The sequence below is a fragment of the Alosa alosa genome, chromosome 19 (assembly GCF_017589495.1).
Source record: "Alosa alosa isolate M-15738 ecotype Scorff River chromosome 19, AALO_Geno_1.1, whole genome shotgun sequence".
In the NCBI taxonomy this organism is placed as follows: domain Eukaryota; kingdom Metazoa; phylum Chordata; class Actinopteri; order Clupeiformes; family Clupeidae; genus Alosa; species Alosa alosa.
The window spans coordinates 3,044,339-3,067,415 of record NC_063207.1 but is presented as its reverse complement, the minus strand read 5'-3'; the positions used below and the strand labels follow the sequence as shown (position 1 = coordinate 3,067,415).

At 42.7% G+C, this 23,077-nt stretch overlaps 1 protein-coding gene across 2 annotated transcripts; it reads right to left on the bottom strand.

Moving 5' to 3' along the window:
• Window positions 1–1,570: 1,570 nt before the first annotated feature.
• crema (cAMP responsive element modulator a) lies at window positions 1,571–22,134 on the bottom strand. Of its 2 annotated transcripts, XM_048227915.1 has the most exons (8): window positions 21,935–22,134; window positions 20,167–20,290; window positions 19,876–19,974; window positions 19,280–19,359; window positions 18,602–18,744; window positions 16,284–16,469; window positions 6,201–6,357; window positions 1,571–2,906 (listed from the first exon to the last, which is right to left on the bottom strand). In XM_048227915.1, exons 2-8 carry the CDS (start codon window positions 20,278–20,280, stop codon window positions 2,762–2,764), a joined length of 924 nt encoding a protein of 307 aa, XP_048083872.1. In that variant the 5' UTR covers window positions 20,281–20,290; window positions 21,935–22,134; the 3' UTR covers window positions 1,571–2,761. The 2 variants fall into 2 exon arrangements, with proteins under 2 accessions (XP_048083872.1, XP_048083873.1); XM_048227916.1 differs by lacking the exons at window positions 16,284–16,469; window positions 18,602–18,744; window positions 19,280–19,359; ... (1 more) ...; window positions 20,167–20,290; window positions 21,935–22,134 and adding an exon at window positions 11,038–11,358.
• Window positions 22,135–23,077: the final 943 nt, after the last annotated feature.

Below are 23,077 nucleotides of genomic sequence, written 5' to 3'. Positions count from 1 at the left end.
GTTTCCATAGTCTCCCAAAAGATGATGAATGAAACATAATATGTCCCATTTGTTATACTTAGAAGTGGAAGTTGCTCCCACTTTTGACGCAAGGCCTCATGGGACGTAGGAAACTTGTGGAAAGACAGAGATTGTGTTGACAGACTTCCTACTATGAAAATGAAAGAAACCAATTAAAGATACTGACGAAGCACAGAGGAAATACAGACTCAGTGGTCAGTGGTAATCAGGAGAATTTTCCACCAAGTGGCTGGTTGGTAACATTTTGAGGATCTTAAAAAGGGTATCACTGTTTGTGGATGTTCTTTGCTGCGCCCATCATTAGCCTGGACGATTCCATAGCCCCTCACTCTCACTCCCCACAGCCCTGTATGAGATGAGTATAGGATGGAGACTAGCCTATGAGATGCATATGATGGGGACAGGCTAGCCTATGAGATGCATATGATGGAGACAGACTAGCCTATGAGATGCATATGATAGAGACAGACTAGCCTACTCAAGGTTTTTGCATCCGCCACATGTTTAAGCAGAGACTTTCTAATGAGGAGACACGGCACTCAAAAAATCCTCCATAGAAATGCATGGGGTTAGTTTGTAACGCCAATATGGCCGTTGTCTACACATATCCCACCCCTTCCTCGCCAAAACGTCGACATGTGTATACATTGAGCTAATCATGTGGTGTGATGTGACTACATTGAGCCAATTATGTGCTGTGTTGTGCAGACATCGTGCCAATCATGTGTTCATGATCATGTGAACGCGCCACTGGAGCACGCTGGTGTCGCGAAGCCTTGCGCACGCGCATTTCTGCCAAATAGGATGCCCGATGAGTACCCAAAAAGCGTTGCAATATGACCGCCGAGTGGAGGGACTTGCCTAAAAGGACTTTGGTTTAAGTAGCTTTGGGTTTCCCCCCTAAAATAGGAATCAGGCAGTTGGGTCATACAGTATATTAGCTCATATTTGTGTTCTGATTACTGACATGAGCTAATGTGTGTGTTTTGATTACTGACATTAGCTAATGTGTGTTCTGATTACTGACATGCGCTAATGTGTGTGTTTTGATTACTGACATTAGCTAATGTGTGTGTTCTGATTACTGATGACATGAGCTACTGTGTGTGCTCTGATTACTGACATGAGCTTATGTGTGTTCTGATTACTGACATGAGCTACTGTGTGTGCTCTGATTACTGACATGAGCTTATGTGTGTTCTGATTACTGACATGAGCTAATGTGTGTGTTCTGATTACTGACATGAGCGAATGTGTGTTCTGTTCCTGTATTTGTTGTAGTCTTATCCTACATGTATTGACTACTTTGGCCACACATGTGCCCATTTGGTCATGCCAATAAAGCAATTGAGTGTGTGTGTGTGTGTGTCTAAGTGAGGGAGAGGGAAAGAAAGAGAGAGTGTGTGTGTGTGACTGAAATTTTTATGGCTTGGCTCAACCGGTGACATCAACATATCAGTTCCTCCTTTGTTGGAGTCTGCCTTCCTGTTTCTGTATATATGTGTGTGTGTGTGTGTGTGTGTAAGACTGAGAGAGAGAGAAAGAAATATTTCAGCAAAAAGGTATTTTTATTAAAAATAGACATTGTACAGGATTTTTTCTTTTTTTACACAGCATAACAGGGGAATGGCAGGTTAGAAATGCAATTCTGAACAAAAGCTAAATCGCTAACAGCTAGGACCAAGTCAAAAGGGGACTGTGTCACCTTTTAAACAAATATACCACTGTATGCCCCCTATACCCCCCGACACACACCCACACACACACATGCACACCCACCCACACACACACACACACACACACACTACATGCGGGTATAGGCTTATCAGTAGTACACAGGAGCACATACCCCTAGTCATAGTAGTACAGCTGGTTTCTCTCTGTGTGTGTGTGTGTGTGTGTGTGTGTGTGTGTGTGTGTGTGTGTGTAGACCAAAAGTCCTGAGATTTTTCTGTTCACTGAGGGTAGGATCAGATATCTGACCAGGTGTGTGTGTGTGAGCGAGAGAGAGAGAAAATGTATGTGTGTGTGTGTGTGTGAGCAAGAGAGAGAGAGAGAAAATGTGTGCGTGCACGAGAGAGAGAAAATGTGAGTGTGTGTGTGTGTGACAGAAAGAGTGCATGTTTCTGATTTCCATAAAATGGCAATAAATTCAACACACAATCAAAAGAACACTGTGGGCTTCCATGTGTGTGTGTGTGTGTGTGTGTGTCTGTTTGGGGAAGGGGGCTGAGCACACTTAGATAAAGCACTCTAAATGCATCATGGTTGCCAGAGCAACCACAGCAGAGAGAAGCAGTGAGGTGAGAAGAGGTGTGTGTGTGTGTGTGTGTGTGTGTGTGACAGAAACAATAAGGAGAAAGCGCTGGTAGGTAGTTCATAGGAAAGCCATCTGTAAACGTCACACGTCACCTTCTCTGTGTGTGAGTGTGTGTGTGTGCGTGTGTGTGTGCGCGTGCGTGCGCATGTGTGTGCTTTTCAGCTGTCTTTAAAAACTGTGTGTTTGTGTGTGAGTAAGTGTGTATTAATAAATGTTAATCTGTGTCATGGCAGTAGATGTGCAAGTGTGTGTGTGTGTGTGTGTGTGTGTGTGTGTGTGTGTGTATGTCTGTAAGGCAGTATTTGTGTGGTGTGTGGTGCTTGCGTGCGTGTCTCTGTGTAGCGTATGGTATGCGTTTGTGGCAGTAGATGTTTGAGAATGCAATGTGTATGTGTGTGTGTGTGTGTGTGTGTGTGTGTGTTATTCGGCCTTGTGACAGTATATGTCTTTAAGAGCCTTCAGTTCTTCGATGAGAGTCTTGTTCTGGTTCTCCAGCACAGCCACGCGGTTCTCCAGACACTTTACATACTCCTTCTTCTTACGTCTGCACTCACGAGCTGCCTCTCTACACACACACACACACACACACACACACACACGGTTATATAGTGACACACAACTCTCCAATGTGTTTCCAATACGTTATGCCATTATTGGTGTGTGTGTGTGTGTGTGTGTGTGTGTGTGTGTGTGTGTGTTTCTATAGTATGTATGCAAATGTCTGTATGCCCGAGTGTCTGTATGTTAATCTAATGCAGAGGTGCCCAACCTTTTTTGAACCAAGATCTACTTTTAAAGTTGACAGTGTCCCGAGACTACCGAACCAAAAACAGCCAGTCATTACTGGTACCTACATATACCTGTACTGACATATATTTTTCTATTTTAATTCTACTCTTCCTCAGTTTTTGCACAATTCTATAATCTCAATGCCCAAATACACAGTATACGAAGGCTCTAACATTGATTGGACCCCGTTCATTGCCACTACCAACTACATTTATTAATATTTATTATGACTGCCGCGCAGCGAAGCGGCGGTCATATAGATTTACTCAGATTTATTTATTTATTTATTTTCCTTTTTCGCATGTCCAAATGTCCGTCAAGGATTCCCGGGACACTGAAAGACCGGGGTACACGAAACTTGGTGGGCATGTAACCCCACATGGATAGCATGGAACCATCGTTTTTCGTTTCGATCTGTAGCCCCCCCGCTGGACTGCACCCCCCGAAAGGAGGGTAGGGCAGACACAGTTTTCTGTGAATATCTTGAGAACCGTAAGGTTTAGGAGGACCTTTCTTTTTGTTTGTTGATCCCAAGGGGCCATGTCAACCCATTCCATAACCACTCATTTCATGTATAGCGCCACCTAGTTAAACACAAAAAAGTAAAAATGAGATTTTTGTTACTATACACCAACTGGCCTGTAGGTGGCCGGAGACAGTTTTCTGTGAATATCGAGAACCGTAGGGCCTAGGAGGTCCACCTTTTTTTTGTATGTTGGTCTTAAGGGGGCATGTCAACCCATCCCATTACCACTTATTTCATGTATAGCGCCACCTAGTTAAAAATTAAAAAGCAAGCAACATACACACACACACACACACATAAACATAAACTTGTACATGCACACATTTCAAGAATTTTTCCTGTCATCTACTTCCTGAATTTTTGGTCAACGATACCCGGGACACCGAACCACCGGGGTACATGAAATTTGGTGGGTATGTAGCCCCACTAGACTTTTACGGAAACATTTTGTTGGTTGAGTGATGGAGGCCAATTTGATTGATTGCATTTGTAGAAAACTATAAATGCGGTTATACCAAGCAAATTGATAGCAGCACTGTTTGTATCTTTCGACAGTCATTTATTGCATCGTGCTACAAAATCATTGTGTGCAATGGAAGATTTACCAACGTTATACCGGTCTGATACAGTTTTGCCTATACATGCGGAGACTGAGACGCCTGTTTGTTTTAAGGCGCGCAGCAGGGTGTGAGAGGGGAATCATGTGCTTTGATTCCAGCTTGGTAGTTGTAGTCTGTGAAATTAAAAAAGCATTATGTGTGTGAAGTATCCAAACAATGACACCTTCATTTCATTATGGCTGCTTTAGCAACACTCCTTAAGCTACTGTGTAGTGGGTCCCATTTAGAAGTGGCTACTTCATTCGCTTTCCTTGACTCATGGAGCTGCGTGAATGTTATTACAACTTTTTCGCCACGATATGGCAGTTTAAGTCCGGCTTTGATACTGTAAGGCTGAAGCCATTGGTTTCAAAGGAGATTTTATTTGAGTCGCCAGCATAGCCTATTGACAATTTATGTTGTAAATAGGCCTACCTTATAATCCTACCTGTAGCTTTAGGGAAGCTTAACAGCTTTCTAGTAGGATCTAGTTTGTTAGTTACAGTTTTGTCATAACTCCCTGATGCATTTTTTTGCATTTAGAATAGCCAGAGCGTGTATATCTCAATCGAAAATTAAACAATATCGGGTGCCTGATGGACTAGGCTGGGGTGAACCCAGCCTGATCTGCCCGCCTATTTTTTTTTGATTTCTTAAAAGATTGAGCTTGGTCTGATGAAAGCCAGACTAGCCATGGACCCTCAGTTACACAATGCAAGGGAACATGAATCAGCCTATATTTTAAACGAACAATAACGGACAAAAGCTCTTCAACTTTGGCCCGTTAAAATGTGTATGAACAGTGTAGCGGACGATTTCATCAAGGCCCATTTGGACATGTCAGTTATTTGCACCACTGGTTAAATGTAAAACAGCATTTCGTTTCAGACTACTATTACTTAATTTGTGCATTAACAATAACGTTTCAGACTACTGTTACTTAATTTGTGCATTGACAATAAAGTATTACATGAACTAAAGATGACTAAAATCTTATGTAGAAGAAGAAACATTCACAAAAAATCCATCCATCCAAAAATGACCTTTGTTTTTGATAGCTGTTGAAAACAGCATGGAACTGACAGATCTGTTTTTGTTTATAAATACATAAAAAATAAATAAATAAATAACATTATGCTGATACCTTTTGCTTTTCCCAAATACAATGTAGCCTACAGGTGTAAGTGACCTTTCATCAATCCAGTTGCAATGGATGAACTGTGATTAACTGCCCTACTTGTGATTGATTAGAGATTTTAAAGGTTTTATAACAATGCTACATCTTCTTTGGCTATTCTACAATCTATTCACCTTTTCAGCACCAGTAGGCTACTTTCTGTGCAGCCAGACACACACACTCAGGCATGCCAAAACAAGCATACACAAAAGTTTCAAGAGTGGGGGGATGGAGTAAAATATGGAGACAAATTGAAGTGTGATTTATTTTCGCGGAACGGATGTACAGGACTGAGCGGCGGTCATATTTTGTACCACTATGCGGTACATCTAGTTATTATTGTATTATTATTATTATTTATGTATCATTAGTAGTAGTAGTAGGCCATTATTATCATTCCGCTCTGTACATGGGGGTGTTGCATTGAATATACACACACAACCTCAGGTTGTCCTTCAACCTGCTCTGTACACGAGGGTGTTGCATTGTTTTACACAACGTCTGTATGTAGCCTATTGAGTCCAACTTAGGCGTTTGCGCAATAGGCTACATGATAGTAATCGCCCCTTAATAGCCGAGACCAAAACAAGATGGTAATGTTTAGTTCAAAAACTAGAGATTAAGTAACTATTTTTTTTGTGGACATTTGTAGTATTGGACAACTGGGAATCTCTGGACTGAACTGAATAGGGGGAGAAAGAAGCTAGAAAAAGATTGATCAAATTTCTGGGCACCCTTGACAAACAGATGTGTGTGTGTGTGTCTTACCTATTCTTCATCAGGCGGACCTCTCTCTTGCGCGTGACCTCTTCGGCGTGAGGCGGCGGGCTGTGCATCGCCCCCGGCGACGCTGCCATGACGACTGCCTGAGGTAGACCGGACGCGGGGGAGCGAATCTGGTAGGTGGGCATGTCACCTGTAGCAGCTACACACACACACACACACAAACACACATGGTGGGTCAAATACAGGAAAAATACAACATTCTACCAGTATGATTTCAATGTGTCAGTGCACTCAATCCTCCAGTCAAATGTCTGGTGTGTGTGTGTGTGTGTGTGTGTGTGTGTGTGTGTGTGTACTCTATGGTACATCCTCTGTGTTTGACCAGTGCTGCAAACTCTCTTCATTTCTATCCCCCATTAACTGAGTATGCATTGTGTGTGTGTGTGTGTGTGTGTGTGTGTGTGTGTGTGTGTGGCTTCAGTAGTGAAACCACAGCTGTCATGGTGACGGTAGAGATTACATTAAGATGCTAACGAGGTTACCAAAAGAAGCCAATAGAGGTGCCCACATGCATGCACACACACACAAACACACACACACACGTACCTACCTACAGTATGTAGAAACAAAGTGGCACACACGCTGTCATATACTCACAGTAAATTTTAAACTGCTACAACAAAATTCCCTGATATTCCATGACTTTGCCCCAAAAAACTATACAATTCCCTGACTTTCCATGTCTGGAATAGACTTTCCAAAATTCCATAATATTCCAGAAATTCCATGACCCGTGGGCACCCTGTCACTCTCTCTCATGTACCCCCACACACTCTTTCTCCACTGCATAACTCCCCACACACACACACACACACACTCTTTCTCTTCTGCATACACCTCCCCCCCACACACACACTCTTTCTCCACTGCTTACCCCCCCACACACACACTCTTTCTCCACTGCATACCCCCCCCCACACACACACTCTTTCTCCACTGCATGCCCCCTCCCCCCACACACACACACACACTCTTTCTCCTCTGCATACCCCTCTCGTTGTAGATGAGATCACAGTGTGACGTGTTGTAGCTGTAGATCTCTGGAGTGTTCTGTGCGACGTGTTCTAGATGGAGAATGTTCTGTGTAATGTGTTCTAGGTGGAGAATGTTCTGTGTGACGTGTTCTAGATGGAGAATGTTCTGTGTGACGTGTTCTAGATGGAGAATGTTCTGTGTGACGTTTTCTAGATGGAGAGTGTTCTACTCTGCCATGTTCTAGGTAAAGAATAATAGAATAGAATGTTTTTTTTAACGTAGTCTACAAAGATTGTAAAGTAGGGGTGGGCGATATGGACAAAAAATAATATCTCAATATTTTTGGTGATTTTGACGATAACGATAATTAGTCGATATCCTTTAAAAAATAGTTTTTGTTAAAGTCTGAGTTACTTTACAGTTCATTATTTATGAATAGCATCATTACAATAATAACCAATAACCTAACCTGTGACTTTTTAACCAAATCAACCAATGCATTGTCACTCATACATTTGTCACACATTGTCACACATTTCCAATTCTGCCCTCACTTGTGTGTGTGGCAATGACATGGTCTAGCCAGCTACATTAGAGAAGATGAATAGGCCTAACAGTCTCCCAAGAGAAAGTCTGAAGTAGGGATGTCCCGATCCAGCTTTTTGCACTTCCGATCCGATACCAATATTGTAGCTTTTAGCATCGGCCGATACCGATACCGGCCGATCCAAGCATGTATTAAAGATTAAAGATATTTACTTATTTTGTTGTTATACTCATGTTGAAAAGGGTTTTACTCTTAAGAACAACTAGCCAACTTAATTAGGTTAGTTTGAATAATCCACAGTGGTTGGTAATGAGAAGCTGACCTGTTTATTCTTAACAGGGTTAAATAAACACAAAATAATAAATAGTCAATTAACCACACAAACTGAATTGGCATCAGTGCTCTGCTCTTGAACAACAAGAGTGTAAACCAAGGCTTAAAAAGCCATTACAATATTGCAAACAATATTACAATATTGCAAACAATATTGTAATATTGCAAACAATATTGTAAACTGTATAAAAAAGCAAAACACACAGAAAAGCTGAGTAGAAAATAAATAGTCAATTAACCACACAAACTGAATTGGCATCAGTGCTCATGTGTAAACCAAGGCTTAAAAAAAAAGCCATCAGTGTAAAACAATATTGTAAACAATATAGAATTATATATAAAAGCAACACACACAAAACCTGAGTAGAAAATAGTCAAATTACCACACACACACTGAATTGGCTATAACAACCCAAATAACTGTCACGCCTTCTACAGTATTGCTATCTCCTCCACACTTTACTGCTCCATCTCCATACTCCCTTCAATTTCTACTGTTTGCCCTGGCTGCAGTCTGAGCATGATGGGGAGATTCTTCTTCTATTCACAAAGGTGATCATTTCAACATGCTCAGGTGTCCGCCTGCTCCTGTGCTCATCAATGATAAGTGAGACTGCGCTAAAAAGCCTCTCACTGTTGCGTTTTAAAAGCGAAACTTATGCCACAACTGGTCTGGGTTTGCTGAAGTAACCAAGGCTACAGGCTGCATTTATTACAGAAAATCAAGCAACATAGCACGTAGGCCTATCTACACTATTTAGTGACAGGAGCTTAAGTTTAGCGCGACAACAGCTGTCACTAATTCACATCGTCGTAGGCTGGGCCGGGAGTCCGGATCGGGATTTTCCCGTGCAGGCCGATCCCACATTTTTTGCTAATATTGGCGGATGATCCGATCCAAATATCGGATCGGGACATCCCTGGTCTGAAGCTGAAGTTCCTTTCAAACCTTAGGATTCAATGTAAAACTAAGAGCAGACCAACAGAGTAGCCTACATCTCAGTTATTTCCTTCTATGTTTTGTTTTAGAGCAATCACGTAGGCTAGCATTCCAAATTACAGAATAGAAACTAATGCGTTAGCTTATGGCTAATGTAAATGAGAAATCCCATAGAGATGCTAACGGTTAGCATAATCGGTAAATGTAGATATTTAGAGCGAACTTCAGTCCATTTACAAACGAGTTACATGAGAGTAGTTATTTGTTTACAACTGACTATTAAAATACTCAAAGGCTAATGTTTTCTCTACATATAATATCGTGTAGGAAAAAATGTGACTGTCTCATCAATGCTACTTGAACAGAAGTAGCCGCATAAAATCCCAAGTAGGCTACTCTCTGCACAAAATAAACATTAGGCTGCGTGGGACAACGTTGTGACCCACTAGGGATCACGTGACACTTGCTCTGCTGCACTTCTCCCGCATAGCCTACCTCCTGGGAATGTATGAGTCTTCAGTGTGTGATTTCGAGTGTTTTTTCCCGATAAGTAATTTAAATACTCGATAATGTCAATTTGCACATCGTTAAAACAACAATCACGATATTATCGCAGACGATATATATCGCCCACCCCTAATTGTAAGATCGTAAGATCATGTTGATCCACACAACAAAGCAAGACTCGAACCGCACACTCATTTCTGTATGTTGGTTAAAAACAATAATACAACTCACTGAACAATCTGGTAAACAGACACACACACACACACATTCCTACAACTTCCTCTAGGCAAATGACTAAGCTAGCAACTGCCTGTGCAAATGTGTGTGTGTGTGAGCAGACAGCATGACTGTACACTGACGTCACTGTGTGCGTGGCTTGCCCCCACCCCCGCTCTCATTTCTCTGTCTGCTTGCGTTTCCAGGAAATGATCTGACGTCAGTAGAGGCACTGACTCTGTCCCTCCCTCTCCCTCTCCCTCCCTCCCTCCCCCTCCCTCCCCCCCCTCTCTCACACACACAGAACAGAGGATCTAACCCCCCCTCACCCTATACTCCTTCACACACACACACACACAGCAGTGGATCTCCCTCCTTCTCCCTCACACACACACAGTAGTGGATCTCACTCCCTCTCCCTCACTCACACACACACACACACAGAGTAGTGGATCTCACTCCCTCACTCACACACACACATACACACACAGTAGTGGATCTCACTCCCTCACACACACACATACACACACAGTAGTGGATCTCACTCCCACTCCCTCTCACTCACACACACACACACACACACACACACACACACACACACACAGTAGTGGATCTCTTGAAACTAAAGGAACTTATTCCCACTTATTCTGTGTGTGTGTGTGTGTGTGAAACTATGCCATAGAATGTAACACCGCTTCTGTTAATGCAAACATGAGTTTTGAAACACACTCCTTCTGTTTTTCCCTGACCGCTAACACACACCTGAACACACACAACATATCATCAATGAATCAGACTCGACCTGCACACAAATACATGCTTTTACCTGAGCAAACACACAGCATAACTCAATGAGTCCGACTCAACCTGCACACACACACACACACACCTGAACACACACACACACACACACACGCACACACACACACACACATCTGAACATACACACACAAACCTGCAAACAACAAATGCACAAACATCTACACACACATAGACACATACACTGCAAACACAAACAAATACACACACACACACAGACACATACAACCATGCAAACATGAATGCACAAAATTTTGCAAACACACAGACACATGCATAGACACCTGTAATCACAAACACACACATGCACATGAGTATACACACACACACCTGCAAACACACACACACACCTCAAAACACATGGATTCAACTGTGACAACAAAGCCATGTTTGAGTTCCAAAACTCACACACATACTCTCACACACTCTTCCTCTTTCTCTCTCTCTCTCTCTCTCTCACTCACTCAAACACACACACACACCTGACTCTGTCTCCTCCCCCGTCACGGCCATGTGTAGCCTGTAGTACTCCAGTGGGACAGGTCTCGTCTTCTGCACTCCTTTATTCCCTTCTTTCTTTCTCTCTCTCTCTCTCTCTCTCTCTCTCTCTCTCTCTCTCTCTCTCTCTGTCGGTTCCGTGGGCCGCCGGTTCCTCGGCAGATGAGAACGTGTTCCGTTTAAGCTGTGCTTCAGCTCTGGCTGCAGCTCCGTTTGGCTCTCTACTCTGGAACTCTCTCTCTCCGTCCGTTTGTCTGACACTGACACACACACACACACACTCTCACTCTCACTCTCTCGGTCTCTCTATCCCTCTGTGGGCGCCACGGCAACGACACACAGCTTACAATTAGGGGCATTGACATCACAATGACATCACAGCTGAGCTCACAGGGAATAACAGCCTGCCAAAGATCCCGCCTCCTCACTCACACTCTGTGTGTGTGTGTGTGTGTGTGTGTGTGTGTGTGTGTGTACATACATACATCACAGTCAGGATAAAAAAAACATCATATATCTGTATGAAAAGAAAGATGAGGATGTATGATGGTGACAAAATAATGGGGAAATGTTGTTATGAGAGAGAGAGAAGAGAGAGAGAGAGAGAAAGAGAGAGAGAGAGAGAGAGAGAGAGAGAGTGTGTGTGTGTGTGTGTGTGTGTGTGTGTGTGTGTTTTCTGTCTGTGTGTGTGTGTGTTTTCTGTCTACCAACATGACAACAACAGATTTAGAAAGACAGAGATAACTATGGAAAGATGAAAAGAAAGAAAGAGAGAAAGAAAGGCAGAGGAGAAGAAAGAGAGAGCAGAGAGAGCAGAGGGAGAGAGAGAGAGAGAGAGAAAGAGAGAGAAAGAAGGAGAGAGAGAGAGAGAGAGAGAGAGAGAGAGAGAGAGAGAGAGAGAGAGAAAGGGAGAGAAAGAAGGAGAGAGAGAGAGAGAAAGGGAGAGAAAGAAGGAGAGAGGGTTAGAGGGAGAGAGAGAGAAAGGGAGAGAAAGAAGGAGAGAGGGCTAGAGGGAGAGAGAGAGAAAGGGAGAGAAAGAAGGAGAGGGTTAGAGGGAGAGAGAGAGAAAGGGAGAGAAAGAAGGAGAGAGGGTTAGAGGGAGAGAGAGAGAAAGGGAGAGAAAGAAGGAGAGAGGGCTAGAGGGAGAGAGAGAGAAAGGGAGAGAAAGAAGGAGAGGGTTAGAGGGAGAGAGGCAGAGCAAGAAGGCGATGGTGAGAAAGGGAGGGAGAGAGAAGGAGGGAGGGATAGAAAGAAAGGGAGGGAGAGAGAGGGAGGGGTTAGTGATGTATTTTTAGCTTTGATGACGCAAAAAGGAGCCGCAGAACAAACAGGAGGATATTGTCCCCATTAACACACACACACACACACACACACACACACAGAAAGAAAGATGTATGCCATACACCACACCACAACAACATAATCCACTAGCTCCCAAACACCTCAACTAAACACAATCTACAAACTCATATGGCACCATTGCCATTTATTGGAAAAGGTATAAAAAATAAAAAAAAATCATCTTTGGTTGGCAAATTTATTCTGAGAAAAAGAGAAATAAATATGTTTTAATAATAACAAAAACTCAATTATAGGCACCCCTAGAAAACTGTAAACACAATATGTGACAGAATCTTTTTTTCCATCTTGAACTTGTTTAAAGGGATATTCCACCATGTGGGGAATTACACTCATTTTCCACCTCCAATTGATGTTTACCCTTCTCCAGTTCATCCAGCTGTTCTCGGAGTCTGGCGATACCAGTTTTAGCTCCAGCCTAGCATAGATCATTGAATCTGATTAGACCATTAGCTTCTTGCCTGCTAGCATCACGTTTAAAAGTGACTAAGATTTCTGGTAATTTTCCTATTTATAACTTGCCTCCTCTCAAGTTAGAAAGTGTAATAAGACCAACGGAAAATGAAATGTGGTTTTCTAGGCTGATTTGACATGGAACTATACTCTCATTCCAGCGTAATAATCAAGGAACACCATGGGCGCAGCAGCACAATGATATCATGCAGCACCTGAAAATAGTCCCTGTAGGCCAACTTCCAGCAACAAGGTTGAGCTGCAGCAGACGAATTGGTTAGTGACTGGATTATAACGCCCGAATTAGAGTATAGTTCCACGTCAAATCTGCCTAGAAAATCGCTACATTTCATTTTCCAACAATAATGGAAACATGTTAATAAGATGGAATTTTATGGAATTTTTTCCTCAAAAAGAAATTCAAGGACTTTCAAGGACTACCATTTATTTATGTCCGTTTTCAAAAACTTTCAAGGGCCTTGAATTTTTCTTTTCAGATTCAGAAACTTTCAAGGACCCGTGGGAACCCTGAAATCAAAAAGGATTTACTGAACACAAAATCAACCCTGACCGAACACAAAATCAAGCTTCTGGCATGACCGCCTCAGTCCCCTGATCTAACACAAAATCAAGCTTCTGGCATGATCGTCTCAGTCCCCTGATCTAAACTCTGCAGAAAATCAGTGGGTTGAGCCAAAGAAGAGAATGCTGCACACGTGAGGACCCAGAAATCTGGACAATCTGGAGAGATTTTCTAAAGAGGAAGAGGAATGGCTTCAAATCACTTGCTTTGTATTCTTTATAGGACGGTATAGGCGAAGACTACAGGTTTGTTTACAGGGTTTGTACACCTATCAATCAATTTCAAGCACTTTCAAGGTCAATTTTCAAGCTTCCCAAACTTTTCCAGCACAGTGGTGGCAAGTTAAATATTATACTAATACACACATTTTTACTTTTAACAGATGGTATTATGCTAACAACCACAATTGTGTTTCATAATAACAGAAGGATAAGAAATTAAAGGAAACTACAAGTTTTACAAGTTTATGTTTAATAATGCGTCACCTGTTTGGAAGTATACCCTGCTTGCTATCTAACCTGGCTCAGTCAATACTAAACAACCCCCCTCCCCAAAACAACAACAAAATTTGACTTTCAAGACTAATTACGTCTCTTTCTTGCCTAAAACAGCATGCAGACAAGCCTACATCTTATCATGAGCTAGCGGCCAGCAGGATAAATTTAACGTCTTGCCAAATGACATACATACGCATGGTGTTTCACTATTGTAAACTATTGAATTTGAACTATTGTAAACTAGGGCTGAAACGATTCATCGAGTTACTCGAATAACTCGATTATAAAAAATTTTTCGAGGCAAAACCCTGCCTCAAGCCTCAAATAAATTCCTATGGCGCAGCACTATACGGCGCTTAGGGATCTGATTGTTGTTCAGGAAGCACACCACTAGTGCGTGAATGAATGGATACATTCTGAATTTAGCTGGCGCCGATGGCGGAGTCAAGATATCCATAAATGGCAGAGAATGTCTAAAGTTTCAAAAGTAAAGTTTTGGGATCATTACATACTCAAAAAGGAAAAGAACAAGCATCTGAACCTAAATATCCACTCCATGCTGTTTCACCAAGCTGCCAATAAAGTAGGCTAGGCTATTTATCAATCTATCTAGCCTATCTATCATCTATCTATCGTAGCCTATAGCCTACATTGATGTTGGCTGATTTTAATCACATACTGTATTTGTAGCGATGTCGTGATGGGTTGTTTAGCTTTGATGTTTTTAAGTAAGTAAACTTATTCACGTTCAATTGCAAGACAGTATGCCTAAAAAAGAAGACCCCTCACACACATGCATGCACCCTCATCTTTCCTCACGCGTGCACACACACACACACAGGTTGCTAGGTTACCATAGCAAATAGGCTCACCCCAGAAATTATTTTTTAGTAGCCTAATGGTAAAATTATTTGTTAGTAGCCTAATGGTAGGCTATGTTTTAGTAGCCTAATGGTAAAATTATTTGTTAGTAGCCTAATGGTAAATGCTGCAGGTGTAGAAATCTACATAAAACAGATATTTATGTTGATATCAGGTCCATGTCCACATCGCGATGCATTGATTATTTGATTAATTTCAACACCTCTATCCTCAACCCTCACCACCGGTGTATCACAGGGATGTGTGCTGAGCCCTCTCCTATACTCCCTCTTCATCTATGACTGCACACCTCTACATGGCTCGAACACCATTGTCAAGAGTGCAGATGACACTACAGTGATTGGTCTCATCAGCAACAATGATGAGACAGCCTACAGGAAGGAGGTCCAGCACCTAACATCGTGGTGCACTAACAACAACCTGGCTCTCAAACCCAAGAAGACCAAAGAGCTCACTGTGGACTTCAGGAAGTCTAAAGCTAGCACACACACCACCATTCTCATCAACGGGACCGAGGTGCAGCTTGTCACCAGCTTCAAGTTTCTGGGTGTCCACACCTCTCTTGGACCCTCAACACCTCCACCCTGATCAAGAAGGCTCACCAGCGTCTCTTCTTCCTGAGGAGACTAAAGAAGATCCACCTGTCTCCTCAGAACTTGGTGAATTTCTACCGCTGCACCATCGAGAGCATCCTCACCAACTGTGTCACAGATTGGTATGGCAACTGCTCTGCCTCCGGCTGGAAAACACTGTAGAGGGTGGTGAAAACTGCCTAACGCATCACCTGCTCCTCACTCCCATCCATCGAGGGTATACAAGGCAAGCGATGCTTGCGTAAGGAGCACATCATCATAAAAGACATTTCTCACCCCAACCACAGACTGTTCACCCCACTCTCCTCCGGGAGGCGTTATAGGTCTCTCCGCACCCGAACCACCAGGTTCAGGGGAAGCTTCTTCCCTGTGGCTCTCACCCTACTAAACTCTAGCTCTGTATCCCAGTGACAACCAACCAACTAAAAAATAGCAATTTCCTAATTACTAATAACTAGTTGATTAATCATGGTTCATTTTTGTCCCCTATAGTCAAGGTATTCATAATGCATATTATTGAATTTAGAATAATGAAATGAAAGCAAGCAATAAGAGACTGAGGTGCCCCAGTCCTATATACTAAATACCAGCTGAAATTCAACAAGACCCATAATAGTCTGTGCAAATAGAGAAACCAACGACACATAATGACACGCACGGTTTGAAGGATTTTTTTAAATGGATGCACCTGTGTGTATGTGTGTACCAGTGTTTGTGTGTGTTTGTCGGTCAGCAATATATAACGATTGCTAGTCCAGTGTAACTACAGCAAACTACAGCACTAACAAACCAAGACATTGACACATATATACACCCCCAACAAACACACACACAAACAAACACACACAAACACAAGCACTCACCCTGGACGAGCACCTGTCCCCCGGACAGCAGGAACTGGCTGGTCTCTGTGGTCTGCGGGGCGTACTGCAGGATGGTGGCCCCGGCCTGAGGACCCCCGGCACTGGGCAGCGTGAGCGTCTGTAGCCCCCCCAGGGCCTCCGCCCCCCCAGAGGCCAGCTGCAGGGCCCCCCCCTGGCTGATCGTGACTGGGGAGAGAAAATCTACATCATCCTCTATCCTCCAGCGTTCTAGAGTGCATCATCGTCTATCCCCCAGTGTTCCAGAGTACATCATCATCTATCCCACAGCGTTCTAGAGTACATCATCGTCTATCCCCCAGCATTATAGAGTACAGTCTGGATATAATTTTCTATCCCCCAGCGTTATAGAGTACAGTACGGATATGCAACACACAAGTCTGAAACGCATGATGCGTTAGTGACTGTGCTTTACGTTGCCTTTTATATTAGCGATGGTGTTTTATGTTCCCTTCTCCTTCTATCTTGTTAGCGATGTACATTCTACATTAGCGATGTACCTTCTATCTTGTTAGCGATGTACCTTCTACATTAGCGATGTACCTTCTATCTTGTGGCCCTTACTTTCATGGGTGGGCTTTAACTAACCAAGTCTTGCTTTCTCAATGAATCAATAATCTATTCAGCTCTCTGATATTCTGTACTAGCCAGCACACTGAATGATTGATGACGATGTTAATTGTTTGAATTTTGTGTGACATTGCCATTAATGCAATTAGAGATGAATCGACTGCAATTTTCTGGGCCAATTTCCGGTTTCCGAGTTTGACGATTTTAGCCGATTCCGATTTCATTTCTTCTAACCACTTTACAGCACACACAAAGAGTTATTTTCTATGTTTTCTTTAATAGAACATGTTATAGAAATTTAATCAACTTATCAATAATGGAATGGCTGTTAAAAAATGGAACACGTGAACAGACAGATTCTTCAAGTCTAACTTCAGCTGCAGTATCAAACTATAATGCTTCCCAGTGTGGGACATTAATTTCATACACTAAATAATGCACTGTTTTATGGAACAACCACCTTTTTTCTTCTCACATCTAATATCCTACTAATATACAAAAAACAAATACATTTGAACATGCTGTCATGGAACATATTTTCCAAATTCCGGTTAAATGCGTCAATTATAGAAACTTTCAGAGACAGCTGAATCAGTATTCAGAGCATGAGTTTTCTTCATTGTAGGCTACTACCAGTATGTCAAAAGAAACTTTAACTTTTGTTTGCCTTTCTAATCGGCTATCGTATGTTAACTTTCACAACGTCCACTTCCCAATCTGCTATACTAGGGTATTAAGTCATAGCCCTAGTCTACGTGCAGTAAATAGTTCGAATATTGTTTTAAAGTGTAGAACTACTAGGCCTATGTTGCTGCTTGTTGACACCTTATCATGATGTAGCCTATGATCGCTAAACTTTGATTCTTTTTAATGTCGCAATCGGTTATCTCCCTTCAACTGCGCTTGTGGTTCAGCTGTGGGCACGCAATTAGCAGCAGGGACGGGCGGTGACGAGAGCTGTTTAAGTAGTCTAATGAAGTCATATTAAATTACACGCAATATGGCAAAGAACAGGGTTTGCTTTCTGCGCATAGAAAAACTCTGTATTAGCGCTTTCTTTGTACATCCAGCCCTGACAGTTGGCCTTTGTTAGCTTCTTCAAACTTTGCAAACTCAGATGGGTGATGTTGTTTCAAGTGCGGCACACGAGTGCATTTGACCGGCATAAAATCGGCACGTCTCAGACTGACAGGCCGGTAGCCGGTCATGGCGGATCACGTGAAAATCGGGCAATTCCGGTCACCAGCCGATCAATGGGTGCACCTATAAATGCAATTTAATGTAATGGATTACTTCTAGGGGTGTGCACGGATAGTCGAATAATTGGTTAACCATTCAAGATATACTATTTGAATATTTATATTAGAGCCTGTCAGATTTACTGTATCAGCAGGCCGATATTAGGCATTTTCCAAACTATCGGTATTTGGTGCCAGATGGTGCAGCTTCCTGCTGCACGACCTGCATGCTGTCCTTAAAGGAGTACCATCACACCGGTGTGACGGGAATGTTGAGAAATGAACGTCTGGGTTCATTGAATTCAACAAAGAATTTTAGAACCTTCAATTGTTGCAGAACTTAGAATGTTCAAAAACCTACACCTTTAAGGGTTAACTTGGTTCCACTTCCTGGCCCACACAACGACAAAAAATTGCACCTTGCATTTCACAAACTATACACATGTGCACATTAACTAGATGAGTCTGAGCGAGCGGCTTTCACACACTCACAGTATTGTCCTGAGCTGGTCTGGTAGATGGAGGTGGGAACAGTCACCGTGGCGACACTGGAGGATGCAACGACGTGTTCGTCCTTCTCTTCCTCGATCTTAGGCACGGAACGGGAGTCTGACGACAACTCATTAAGGATCTTTCTGCAGGTTAGACACAGACACACACACCATTTTACTTAACACACAAACTGTAGGTGGACAGCAAGGCTTGTAAGTAAGGTTAATCGCAATATGAACTAATGCAATTAGTTAATCGCAAAGACTGATCTTAATCGTGCAGCTCGCAACTCTGTACCAATGGTTGTTCTTGTCACTATGATTTTTATATTCATGCCAACCTCTTCATGTGGCAGACAGTGAAGCTCGCCTAACTCTTGGAAAATCTCCTCACTTGGAATATTGAATTGCAGCTTGAATAAAAAAATATATATATATCATAACTCAAATCCCAATAATATCTGTTAAAAAAATTACAATTAGATATTTCCCCAAATCACGCAGCCCTTAGTGGACTGAGATCATGCAGAAGTACAAAACAGCCTTTAGGGCGCATATTGCTAGCTCCTCACCTCGTTTTGCCTCAGAGATACAGTCCCGTCACAATATTGTGTCCTGTTGTGTGATTGGTCAAGGGCTGAGCACAGTGCGATGTGATTGGATGAGGGCGATGGCTCACCTGTAAGAGGGTCGGCGGGAGAGGATCTCTAGCCTCTTCTGGGAGTCTACTGCAGAGTCACCGTCACCTTCAACTCCAGTCTAGTCACACACACACACACACAGTTAATCACCTGACTCTCATAAAGTTCCTACTGTCCTAAATACTGTAAAACAAACAGGTGTGCTCCACAATGTCACTGTGACTGTGTGAGTGTGTTTATGTAACTTGTGTGTGTGGATATGACAGTGTTTTACTGGCACTGTGTATATTGTATGTGAGTGTGTTATACTGTGTGGGAGTATGTGAGTGTGGTTGAGGGGGTTAGACTAATAAGCTTAGATGCAGATTCTTCTCCTCTCTATAATCTCATTACAGCACAGCTTCTCTATTTCACAAACATGGACACAACACACACACACACTAAACTTCTAAACCATTGTGTGTGTGTGTGTGTGTACATGCATGTGTCATAGTGCATGTAAGTGTGTGTGTGTGTGTGTGTGTGTGTGTGTGTGTATGTGTGTTATGGTATGTAGGTGTGTGTGTGTGTGTGTGTGTGTGTGTGTGTGTATGTGTGTTATGGTATGTAGGTGTGTGTGTGTGTGTGTGTGTACCTGCTGTGGAGATTGTATCACGGATGCAGGCTGGGCCTGAATGACTCCCTGCACCTGCACCGTCTGACCACCAGGGAGTTGAAACACTGTCACCCCAGACTAGGGTGGGAGAGAGGGGGGCAGAGAGAGAGAGGGGGGGATAGAGAGAGAGAGAGGAGAGGGAGAGAGAGAGAGGAGAGAGGGGCAGAGAGAGATAGCTCAAAATGATAACACGCCAGTTGGCTATTTTTGAAGTGGCGTGTATAATTACGCAAAATCATGATGCCAAGTTGGTGTGTGTGTGTGTATTACCTGTGCCAATGGTGCGGGGGATGGGCTGGAGTCACTGTTGATCTGACTGGACTCACCGTCTGTCAAAGAGTCACTTACACTGCCGTCCTGTTGCACGGAAACCACTGCCTCCATTGTGATGGAGCTGCAGAGGGCAAGAGACCTAAGTGAACTTTGACCTCCAGGTTAAGTGACTGGAAAGCACACTACACAGAGATGCACATCTAAACACACACTATGATGCACGCACACAACAATAGACACGGGCCAACAAAGACAAACAAATAAACATATTACAAGCCTATTTATTTAGCCACTCCACACTCATAGTGTAATGCCATCAGATGGTGTGGTGTGTGTATCTCAACTCCTACTGGGTCTTTACAACAGACTTCCTTTCTTCCCTGTTAATGGTGGCATCATCCTGCCTGCATTCCTTTCAGAATGTGCTCTGGCCAGGGCTAGCTCCCAGTGATCCAGTCTAGGTCTTAACCGGTTTTCGGTTTTCCTTCAGTTCACTGTACACACTACTAGTTTTGGCCACTGGTAGAATTTGTGGCGCTGTTCTGAGCTAGTGACAGAAATGCTTACCAATGAAAGAAAAACTTAGCAAACGCCAGTATATGTATATTTTCTTTCCAGATCTATGTTATTATATATCCATAAACCTTCTCCTTGTCTTATTACTTCGATATTTGTTATTCAGAGAGTATGAGTAAGTCGGGCCGCTAAAAAGTGCTGAAAAGGGAGGTTGTAACGACACCATAGGATTCCTTGTGAGCAAGTTCCACTAGTGTTTAGCACAGATAACAGTGCTTTGAAGTAAAGATATGCATGTTCGCGTTACGCCTTTGTGTTGTGTAAACAGTAAACACAGGCGCTGTCAGGGAAGCTGAGAGATGTGCCTGTTGGTCAGCGTGTTCGGTTCAACGCTCGCGCTTGACGCACCCGCGACTTCCATCACTTCCTGATTGAGCCCAGCGCCATTAGACACTCGCTCCCGCAGGCGATTTGGCTAACCTACCAAGCTCTCCCTTTTGAAGCACGGACAAAGACATCCATCGACTCATCTCTGTTCGTCACAAAAGACGTTAAACTGAACCGACACCGTCGGGGTTGAACCACGGCGTCACGAGGGCAGGTGCTTCATATTAGCACTTTACTGTTAACGTTATGCAACACAACAGTCTAACGATAACTACCGAAAGGTAGCCTATCGCTTGTTAAACAACACTTAGTTTATCTTGGTGTAGTATGAAGACCCAGACAAATGAACTTCCCAGCATTTAGAAAATGACAATTTTTTTTATCTGAAGTGTGATATAATTAATTAATTTTAATAGACAGCGTCGCATAAATGCCAAGTTAAGCTTTGGGGAACGGGCGGTGTTGCGTCATTCCAGCAAGTTAGCTTTCTGGTTAAAACTTGAACACACTTCCTTGAACATGTGTAGGATAACAATTTTTCCACGTTTATTAGCAGAAAAGAGTGGCATTTGTGGCATACTATGTCAGAGCAGGCTTGGCGGGTTGGGAAAACACTTAAGCTTAAAGTTTAAACGTTTCGACTGAGTGTTTACCGGATAGGCTCCCTTGCTAAGCTAGGGCTATCTTAAGTTGCTAGCCATCTTGTCCCACCTTCTAAGCTTAGCGCATTTTGCATGTGGTTAGCGAAAGCAGGCGACATGTTGCTTGAGGTTGACACTTCCGTTGGTCTTTCAGTTCATAGTCTGCTCTGAATTTGTCTCGCCTCTCCAGTTGGTTCTGCGGAATGCCAGAACGAACTTACCGAGCGTTTACGTAGAGGGCCTCGTCACTGATTACGGTAGGAGTGGATGGCCCCGAGTCGGCGCTCACGTAGTCCCCACGTCAGCTGCGATGATGCGGCTGAAAAATGTCGACTATGCAGACGGCACCCGACGGTTGCAAAAACTACAGCGAGGCAGGGCGGGGCGAAGGGGCTACGAGGAAGGCCCTATAAGCGCCTAAATTAATGCTTCTCTGTAGACAACACGATCTGATATACCTTCGGCTATCTGACAGTGAAGATAAGAGATTGAGGTAACAGAGTAGCCAAAATGTAACATTAAAGTCACATTCTGTTACCTCACCAGATGCTCCCAAAGAAACGACAATGCTGCAGAACAGAGGCTTAAGAGAAGGACTTTGTTCAGACAAATAAGGCCTATCAAAACCAACTATATTTTTGTTTTATTCACATTGTCGTAGTATTATAGGCCTATGTTGCAATAATTGCTAATGCTTGAGTGAAATCAACCAAGTTAAGCAAAGCCTTAGCAAAGCATCCAGTCGAGATGACTGGTGGTTTGGTGTCGTCATCTTGTGGCGAGTCACGGGCATGCATGTTCCATGACTTCGGCAAAGACATGGCATGGATGTTGGCATGCACGTTTCAGTGGCAGGCTATTGCCCAAGCTCAGTTACTCACACACAATAAACTATGTTATGTTGTTTATGTTTATGGTATTTTGTCCAAAGTGACATGATTAGTTAAAAATAATAGTGTAAAATAAAGTCAAAAAGGCTACATTAACATAATAATGACAGTAATAATAACCACAATGAAAATAATGAGTTCTCATATGAACAAAACAAGTCGAGAATTAATGAAGTGCAATGTGAATATATGAGTCTTAAAACATTTCTTGAAAGTCCCAAAACTATCACAAGAATATCACGAGGCTCAGATGGACGGGAGACGTTTTAATTTGTGAAAACATGGGAAGCTAAATGGGGTGACTTTATTTTTGAGATGTACAAAAATAATAAATAAACACACATATTGATGTATATTGATTACCTACATGTATTGTTTTATTTTAATTAAATGATTTTCATAACACAAATGAATAAACAAATTGAATTATCCTACAGTGAAAAGTACTTTGAGTAAGTCATTGCATTTGCATTG

What these genes read in the sequence shown, in the direction of transcription:
- crema (XM_048227915.1), bottom strand. Translation starts at nt 20,280, where the DNA reads ATGGAGGCAGTGGTTTCCGTGCAACAGGACGGCAGTGTAAGTGACTCT. An exon ending in GGGACAGGTGCTCGTCCAGG is followed by an intron (nt 6,358 to 16,283) that starts GTGAGTGCTTGT and finishes GTGTGTGTGTAG; the next exon opens with CTGCTACAGGTGACATGCCC. An exon ending in GTCCGCCTGATGAAGAATAG is followed by an intron (nt 2,907 to 6,200) that starts GTAAGACACACA and finishes GTGTGTGTGTAG; the next exon opens with AGAGGCAGCTCGTGAGTGCA.